Source organism: Lutra lutra, chromosome 3 (genome assembly GCF_902655055.1).
Source record: "Lutra lutra chromosome 3, mLutLut1.2, whole genome shotgun sequence".
Taxonomy (NCBI): domain Eukaryota; kingdom Metazoa; phylum Chordata; class Mammalia; order Carnivora; family Mustelidae; genus Lutra; species Lutra lutra.
In genome coordinates, this window is record NC_062280.1 from 197,936,115 (window position 1) to 197,945,991 (window position 9,877).

Below are 9,877 nucleotides of genomic sequence, written 5' to 3' on the forward strand. Positions count from 1 at the left end.
ACCACTGATCCCATTCACGGGGTCCATCCTCGTGACCTAATCACCTCCCATAGGCCCGAACCACAAACACCACCACACCGGGGGTGAGGATTCCGACATGCGAATTTGGGGGGACACAGACATCCGGGCCACTGCATGGGATAAACTTGTTTGAGTGTCAGAGGCATCGCATGCGTCGGTCACCCAGAAGGCTGCGGTGACGGTCCCGCTGTCTTTCCGGGGCCCCGCTCACTGGCCACTCAAAGCCATCTAGACATGTGTGAACTCAGAGTAACTAATGGGCCTGGGACCACCCACACCTGATGTGATTTCAGGGCAACAGAGGGAGTGCCCAGGGTTTTATGGTGTTTGAAAGGACCGTATCTGAATCCGGACAGGAGAACTACCTCTCAAGTGTAAGAAGGTGCTCAGGGTCCGTATGGCATTTCTTGAAGGATCTCTCTCCCTTTCCTTCCCTGTCCTGGATGGCGGAGAGGTGCCCAGGGCCCCTAAATTTATTTTTTGAAAAATGAAAACAGAAATCTAATATACTGTGTAAGAGGAGATTTCAATACAGAGCAAGCAAACCCAGTTAAAAGAGTCTTTTTTAAAATAGCATCGGGAGGCCATAAGGGAGGAGGAATTTATGCACGTCCTCCTGGAGGAGCCTGGACTTGTTGCCTGCCCCTGAGTCCTTCCTCACCAGGACACCAGGGCAGGTCGTTTGCTTTCTTCACATCAAGAGAAACCAGCTTTCAAAAGTTTCTATAACCCTAACGTGTATACGAACCCAACCAACCCCAGTTAAGCCAGTCTTAATCCCTGTTGTAAATGGAGGACCTGAGAACAGCACTCGTGACCTTCACCTTCATGACTCTGTCCTGTCTTCTCAGAGCATGGGGAGTCAGGTTTCGGCCTGAATCCTTCTCCCGAGCTGCAATTCCAGCGGCCCAAATCAATGCCTGTTTGCTTAAATTTTCAGCCAGTTCTTTCTCACTGACGACTGTGATAAACTTTCTCCCTTCTCCCAAGCATGTCACTGGGCATTCGTACACGACCTCTGTTTCAGCTCTCCAAGTGCCCTGGGCACCCGGTGCTGGGCAGAGATTAATTTACTCACTTTGGACTCGAAAGGACACCCCTAGTCTGAGCAAGAAACGCATTCTACCTCCAGAGACTTCTACCCACATGGATCCACATTTTCCTACTTAACGTATCTTATGTAACCTCTTTTAAATTTTATTTTAAAGATACTATTTATTTAGTTGAGTGAGAGAGCAGAGGGTGAGGAGAAGCAGGCTCCCCGCTGAGCAGGGAGCCCCAACATGGGGGTCGTCCCCGGGGTCCTGGAATCATGAATCAGCAGAAGGCAGACGCTTAACTGACTGAGCCACCCAGGCACCCTCTATGACCCTTTTTAAATAGAAGCAAGATTCCCCTTAACCCTGAACATTTCTTAAGTTAATTTATTATAATAGTCAGACACACATTGTTACATAAGAGCTCTGTAGCCTTTCACCTCTCATTACAGCTGTAAAACCAAAGCAAACTTACAAATTCAACTTGACAAAACCTACAGAAGCAAAAAATTGAAGTTTACAACATTCGTGCTAGGTATGATTTTGTTCAGCTGAAATGAAATGACTGATGACAAAGTGAAGGTGGTCTGGACTCAGATTCCATGAACGTGGGTCCATGTCTACCACCCTGAGCCCTTGGTGACCTCAAGCTTCTACCGCTTCTCTGGGCTTGAACTGCGGGGCAACTGCCCACCTCACCGAGGCTGCGGTCTCACTTAGCTCTTTCTCAGGGGAGGATGCCTCATTGCATATTAAACCCATCCACTGTTTCCTCATTCATCTGCAGCGATATCGGTAATATTCCGTGTCGTCCGGCTTGTAAATAAAATACGAAGTCAGAGAATAAAGTCTTGCTGAGCACTAGCTTAATGATTATAGTGCTTTTGAAAAACTGTTTTGTAAAGAAAAATGCACTAAATACTAAATTATCCAAGAATGGGAGGACCCCAAAAATAACATATACAAATAGCTATTTCAGAAATATTAAACAGTTGTTTAATTTATTCACTAAAATCTGTTTATCTTACTCCTGAAATTCAGAGAAACTCTGGACCTTTCCTTTGTTCCCATCTAACTTTCTTTAGTTTTAAATTTATATATACATATAAATTTATATATAATATAAAATAATATATTGTTATATTATTATAATATATAATATAAAATAATATATTTATATTTAATGACATAAATATATTTTATTTTATGATTAATAAAATAATGTATATTATTTTATTAAATATATATTTAATAATATATAAATATATACTTATGTGTATAGAATAAATCCAATGGGTTGCTCAGTATGTGAGAGCTCCTTCTTGATAAGGAAGAGACTATGTTATGTTATATAGGGCCCCAAATTGTGAGAAGTGTTCTCACGTAATGTTATCTGTTCAAATCATCAGGATAATCATAATTCAGCAATGTTTGGGGTTTTTCTCAAGTCCAAGAGCAAACAATGACAAAACCATAGGACCCCGCATTTATAAGGCACTGGCTGCTTCTTTAAGGCGTGCTTTTAAGTGGCCCGCGCATGTTACTCCTGTAAACCATCCCGCGTTTTGTTGAGGTGGACTGTTACTGAGAGCCCACCCCACAGAGGAGGTAGCTGACGGGCTTGTTGGCAAATGCAGGATTCTGGCCCGCACCCCAGTTGCCAGGGACTGGGTTTTAGACCACACTGTGTCTCCTCGAGCTAGCCCTGGGGCGCTCGTGGGCCAGTGATGCTTTGGGAAAGGATGAAGTCCCCTGTCCCTCTTGGCTTGTCTACATCGAGTCCTAAGAAACACTTCTTCTCACCTCTTCCTTCCCCTTTTCCAATGGTGGCAGCCTCCTTTTTCAACATTCAGAGCATACCTCCTCTGCGGAGTTTCTCCAGACCCTCCTCTATAAGCCCTGTTTCCCAGGTAGATCGGGGGAGGGGAGATTTTTAAAAGACGTCCTCCCCGTCGCTATGCTGTGTGCGACAAGTGAAGACAGTTGTGTGTTTTGCATGCTTCAGAGTTCCTTTAAAGGCAAGATATTTGTCACATGCACGGAGCACAGGGATGGGACAGCGTGGACAGCCAAGGGATCATAGGTAGGGGGCAATTTTTACATCTCCAGTTGTTAACACTTGCTTTTTGGTTCTGAAAGATGAGGATTTTGTGTCCAAACACTGTAATATAAAACACACCCGAAAAGAAAATAAGTAAGTGGCAAGCTGTCTGCAGGGACACGGGGTGGAGATAGATCTTTGAAGCAAGGTAAGCAAGCTTACAAGTTACAAGATCCCAGTGGGACACCTGTAGCCAATGAAGAAATAAGGGTAAATGGGGGGGGGATGAGGGAGTACGAAGGCGCTCATACCCAGCTGTACCCTTGATCCCCAGCATCACTTCCTCTCTTTCTGAAAAGAAATGGCTCCCTTTCAATACCAAAACTTAATTAAAAAAAATTTTTTTTCATCCTGTTAAGTCCCCGTCCCCTATTTCCCCCATCCCCCACCCACCTCCCCTCTGGTGACCAGACGTGTGTTGTCAGTAGTCACGAGTCTACTTCCCAAACCAAAATTTTTGCTTCAAAGTCATTCTTGCCTTCTTAATGATCATACGTAATTTATCATGAAGCATGAAATAGTGGTAGAGGAAGCTGTGAGGGTTTCTGTTATCACCGACAGGACACGAAACTTACAGAATGCAGAAACACTGATTGTGATGTTTGCAGAGCACTGGGTAACAAAGTGAACACTTTGTAGTGCTTGTATATCACTTGACCGTCCTTTAAATAATGTCCGCGGTTGCCGGTGTTCGCAATTCTAAAATATTACAGCCTTTTACAGCTTTGGCCAGATGTGATTCTTGTACCTCACGATCTAATAAATTCAATAAATCTGAATAGAGCAGATTAAACATCGTTCGGGGCACACCGTTCTTGTCTTCTGATCTTCTAATCACCGTCTCACGGATCATAATTTTAAAATCCCCTCTGAACCATTTTATGTTGCAAGTAGTGACCTATGATGTATCCTTACACAGAATTTTAACTCTCATTTAAGGAATAACCTGTAAAAATTCTTTGTTTTTCTTTCTTTAAAGGAAAATCAATAATGTTAGTATGTTACCATCTCATTTAGACCATTCTGGCAACTACCCTTAGGTACCTATTAGATTTTACTCAACACCTATTAATCTCCATAATAGACAATGAAGTTCCTTGGGAACCTCTCAACGAAGGGTTTATTCTGAGCATTCGTTGATTATTGCAAACATCAGTCACGTTTCTGCTTATCAAGGAAGCATGGAAAGCGCCTGGTTGTTGGTTGGAAGATGGGGTTCTTCTGTACTTACTACATTATTCAAGACATCAATAGCCTCATTAAGAAAATGCTTTCTAGTGGATTGGGTATATAAGTCTCACCTTTTACAGTGTATTTGGGACGTTTTCCATCAAAAGCCTTCCCTCCAGCCACCATCAGATCAGCCGCTGCAGAGTGGCTCGATCTGGAAGTGTTAGGAAGGGCTTGGCGGAGGGTCCCACCTCATGCACGGTTTTGGTCATTATGAAGGGCTGCGGAAAAGAGTCTGGGATTGAGAAGAGACCCAGAATGGATGTGCTCTCTGCGTGGCGTGGGGACAGAGCCGTGTGGCTCTCCGGTGCCCCGGCATGAACAGAAACACAGTCCGTGCATCTGGCCATGGAAAAGCAAGGCCAGCTGCTGGATGGAGATGTGCATTCTGCTGGTCCAGTTTTTATGCTTTACTCTGTCTTGTTAGACCTGCCTCCATTTTCATATGACTTCTGTATCCTCCTTGTTCTCTTTTAGATTAATGGAGTATTTATTATTTCACATTTTCTGTATGTAATTTCACGTGTAATTACATGTTCTCTCCCTGCGTGTTCTATAGTTTGACTAGAGAAGAAAGCGTGCATTTTCTACTTACTGCCTCTTAAGGGACTTTTGTTACTTTGACCATTTTCCTACTGCTGCTAGAAGCCTACCACCTCTAAACACCCCGCAACCCCTCCTGGCTTTCGCAGGTCGTCATTGGTGTGCATTCCAGTTCTACAGATAATTTATGGCCCATAAGATATCCCAAGAGCTAACTTCTATTTACCCTTGGATTTAATTCTGGTGTGCATGAATTAAGAAACTTAATTAAGAATTAAGAAATTAAAAAACTTGATTCTCTATTAAGTTTCAATTTTTTCCACCTGGGATCATTTTCCTTCACCTTAAAAAAAAATGAGAGACTTCTGATGGCAAATTTTCCCCTTTTTATTGTCTAAAAGTATCTCTATTTTACCTTTTGAGGGTTATTTTTATTGAGAGTAGAGTTTAAGGCTGAATTAGTTTCTTCCAGTACTTTAACTCATTATTTTCTGTCTTCTGCTTAGAAGTCAGCTTTCCCTCTCATTGTCGTTCCTCTGAAGGGAATGTGTCTCTTTCCTGTAGATTTTAAAGCTTTTTCATTTGTCTTTGTTTTAAGAGGATCTACCTTGTGCTTTCTCACTGCCGGCAGGGGCCTGTGTGTGTTTGCCTTTTGTGTGGTTTCGCTGAGCCTCTTGGGTGTGTGGATTGATGCCCTTTGCAAGTTTGGGAAACTTATCTCTTTGAGGACTGCCCTGTCACATTCTTTGCGTATCTCTTCCCTCTGGAATTCCTTTTATGTGTGTCTGTTCCGCGTCTTCGGTTTGTCCACCATTTCCTCTCTCCTAAGCATGTCATCATCACAGGTATTTTAAAGTCTCTATCGATGAACCCTAAGTCAGGATCATCTGTGAATCTGTTTCACGCTCTGATTTTTAGTGAATTTCCTTCTCTCTCTGCATGTCATCTCTGATCTCGCCGTAAGCGTCATGGGTCAACAAACTGGAGATGCTGTCGAGGCTGGGCACTACTAGGGAGAGATGCCACCATCACATTAGGGGGCAGAAGCAAGGGCGGGAGGCCTCAGTCCAATCCTGGATGGAGCCGCTGTGCAGAAGCAGCCTCTGCTCTGCCTCTCACCCACCAGCAGCACCGCCTGAGCTTTGGCCTGTGGGTTTTTTGGTTCCTTCGCTCTGGAAGAGCCCAGATGCGCTTGGGCTGTGCATTTCAGAGGTCCTGGTCCCCTCTCCAGGCTGTGCAAAATTCTGCACGTCTTGGGCACCTGGGTGGCTCAGTGGGTTAAAGCCTCTGCCTTCAGCTCAGGTCATGATCTCAGGGTCCTGGGATCGAGTCCCACATCGGGCTCTCTGCTCTGCAGGGAGCCTGTTTCCTCCTCTCTCTCTCTCTGCTTGCCTCTCTGTCCACTTGTGATCTCTCTCTGTCAAATAAATAAAATCTTAAAAAAAAAAATTCTGCACATCTCGAAGATGAGACTAGTCGGCGCTTGAAGCTATCCTCCCCCATCCCACCCTCTTCTGAAGCACCTCAAACACCCCAGGGGATTTCACTCTGGTTTTTTGTAAGCTTTTGGCCTAAGGCACCACTCACGCATACAGCTGCAGAACTTAACAAATATCTCTTGGGGGAAATGGTCATCATCGGAGGGTCTGCAAATTCCCAATCTGTGTCTCTAGTCTCTTACAGCTGCAACATATTGTACAGTTTCTCTGTCTTCTAGAAAGGGCTCTCTAGACCTACAGAAGAGCTCAGAATTGGCAAATGTCCCAGGAGAGGGGAAAGAAAAGAAAACAGCTGGTCATTATCTGTTCAGAAAGATTCAGAATTTCAGTTTCTCTGGTTCTCAGTTTGCCAGAGCTATCTGATGCTCTAAATATATGATTTTGGTAATTTGTCTTTTTTTTTTTTTTTCATTTACAATGGGAGCAGTAACCTGACATGACCTTAAAAACCCTATGCAGGTGGGAAGTTTTCCTGTTTTGTTTCTAATTAGATCAGCGTAAAGTTAGGTTACTTAACAAAAACGATACCTCAAGGAAGTCGGGGGGGAAATCAGTTCAGATGGTAAAAATATTCTTCCATCAATTATATACTCTCTCATAAGAATAAATCCCGTGAGAGTATTTTCCGCAGATTGCTCTATGTGCTGAACGTGGGCCAAGGAGTATGGATACACAAGAGCTCGGTATCCATAGAGCAAACGAGATGGCAGCTGATAGCAACCGCCAGGTGTACACGAGGCAGTAGAGGCGCTAAAACACGATCGCGAAGGAGGCACACGGATTGCACGCAATCCCATGGAGGGAGAGGAGCGTGGCAAAGGGACCCTGGTCTTTAGCTCTAGCCCGCTTTCATTCACTCTCGTCCGTTTTGCTGGGGAGGCTGGGAGCGGCAGGACAACAAAGCAGGAGGGCCTTTGGAAGTGGGCTGGGACGTCTAGTTTCTTCTGAATTCTCCCCGGCATCCCCGCTGTGATGTCTGCACACTCACTTGAAGATGCCCAGAGAAACCGTGTCCTAGGGAAGCGACAGGAAGAAGCCCATGCAATCACATCGTGATGCTGTCCTGCAAAGGTCCCTCAGGTTTGGTCTGTCTGCGCCCAAGGACAGCGAGCAACGGCTGCTGGTTCAGATCCCGGCTCTGATTTGCCGCTGCAACCTAGAGTGTGTGCTGAGGCCCCGGTGAGGTTGCAAGTGTTTTCGAGGCCCTATAACTCGTTCCCTGCTGCAGGGTGGGCTGTCCTCGGCCTCTCTTTGCTCCTGGAGACCGTGTCTGTGTGGGCGCAGTTCCCTGTTAACACTGGCCTGTGGATGGGCTCTCTCGAGCGGCCCCATCTCTGGGCTGACGCCTCGGAGTCAGGAGTAGAGTCATGCTCCCTGAACAGATGTGGACTAGTACTGCCTAGAGGGGGGCGCCCTAGAATCGGGGAACCTCGAGAAACCCAGAAAGCTCTATGACACACAGCCTCTCAGTTGTGATAAATGAGGGGGAGGAATGGGATGTCCTAAGAAGGTGCATCGTCATAGAGGGCGAAGGGCCCGCTCCTGGAATCCCCTGGATGTTTCTCTCCTCAGCCCGTGTTCCTGTCCTCCCTGCTCTGTTCTGTTGGCCGCCTGCGCCCTTTCCAGCCCCGCGGTGGGGGCGGTTTCCCGAGGCAGCCGCGCCTGGAGGCTTGGAAGCCAGTGAGAGCAGAGAGCAGCCCGGGCTGGCCCTCCCGCTCCCTCTCGCGCTCGCAGCACCTGCTGCTCCAAGTCTCCCCTCTTCCCCGCCCCCCTGCAGGTCATCCAGCAGCTGCGGCTCTCCGAGAACGAAAGCGCGGCGCTGCAGGAGCTCCTGGACTGGAGGCGGAAGCTGTGCGAGGGGCGGGAAGACTGGCAGCGCCTCCTGCATCCCCCGGAGCCCAGGGCGCCTCCCCCTCCTCCCTGCAGGAAGCCCACGCTGGTGAAGAAGCCCGAGGGCGCGTCCTGCGGCCGGCTGCCCTCCGAGCTGTGGGACTCCGGGCTGTGAGCGGCCGCGCGCTCAAGTGCCCGCCGCATCCCGGCCGGCGCCTCCGGCCCGCGTCTACACGGAGTGGCCCGGACCCAGGACGGAGGCCGCGGGACTCGGCGCGTGTGCGTGTGCGTGTGCGCCCGTGTGCGTGTGCCTGTGCGTGTGCCTGTGCGTGTGCGCGAGTGCGTGTTCTTCTCGCCCGTGCGGGGCACGCGCTCCGCTTCTCGGCCCGCAACCCCATGGGGGAGCAGGCGCTGGACAAGCGCGGGACAGCGCCAGCGGGACCAGGCGGAGCCGTCGAGGGTCGCGCTCCGGCTCTGGGGTCGGGGTCCCCGATGCTCCTGGTCCCCCAGCCGCTCGGGCCCAGCACACCCTCCGCGACGGACGCCTGGTGTCTTCGTCCGTTGTGTTTTTGGCCGTTACGAACCTGATGGTGATGGACCGGCTTCTGACCCGTTTTCTAACTTTCTGCGGTTGGTGCTCCCTTCAAACACAAGTGTGAAAACTCCTGTCTACAATTTTCTCTCCTCCCGCACCTTTTTTAAACCTGAAGGACCTAACCCCCTCGAGACTGTCATTGTTTTAGCCCGTGTCAAGCTTGTGCGCGCGCAGACTGGGTCCCGGGGTTCCGCGGGGCCGCCTGGGGAGGCCCGTCCCCCCGGGGCCGCGACTCTGCGGACGCGCACAGCCAGCTCCTGCCGGACATCTCCCGTCCCCGCGTCACCATCAGCCGCGGGAAGCTCAGTGGAGCACGGGGGGCTCCCGGGTCGCAGCTGGCCGCGTGACAGGGTCACCCCGGAGGTCTGCCCAGTCCGAAGGAGCTCGTGGGGACCCGCTGCACCGGGCGGTGACGCCGCCTCCCAGGGTGGCCGTCCCCTCGGAGCTGTGCCGCTGGATCCCCTGCTCCAGTCCTCAGCCCTCCCGTAACAGAACCGCCCGTTTATCCGTGTGCTTCTGCGGCGGCCGGGATGCCTTCAGCGGCGCCCGCCGACCGAGGTTCTCGCTGCTTGGAACGCCGTGTTCGTACCACCGTCCCAATAAAAGGTGCAGCTACAGTCTTCGGTGGTGGCGTTTATTTGGGGTTGTTGCTGTGTCCCTGGTCGAAGAGCAGGGGCAGTGAAGCCATCCTGTCCCCGCGGCCTGCCTTCCTCTGCGCTCGCAGCCCCCTGCAGGCTTCGGGCACTAAGGGTCTATTTTAAAATAAAGGTTTTATGAATATTCAGGTATAACGGCCATGCAGGCAAATGTCAGCGTTGAGAATATGTTTGTCGTTTAGAAATAAGAGGCTGCCAGGTCCACAGACGATTTCCCTTAAAAAGGTAGTTTATTAAGGTGCCAGGGAAGAAGGCCTGGGTCAGCCAGAGGGCAACGGGCCAGGGAACCCAGGGAACCCAGGGAACCCAAGGAACCCAGGGGCCCAAGCCTAGATTGCCATGTGCCTGGGAAGGATGGGGGGAGG

At 49.2% G+C, this 9,877-nt stretch overlaps 1 protein-coding gene across 1 annotated transcript in view; it reads left to right on the forward strand.

Moving 5' to 3' along the window:
• MYO16 (myosin XVI) overlaps positions 1 to 8,443 on the forward strand; it is a 438,349-nt gene extending 429,906 nt beyond the window's left edge. The window contains 1 exon segment of the mRNA XM_047720392.1: positions 8,209 to 8,443. Coding sequence (XP_047576348.1) covers positions 8,209 to 8,436 — 228 coding nt within the window. The 3' untranslated portion in view covers positions 8,437 to 8,443.
• The last annotated feature ends 1,434 nt before the right edge of the window (positions 8,444 to 9,877 follow it).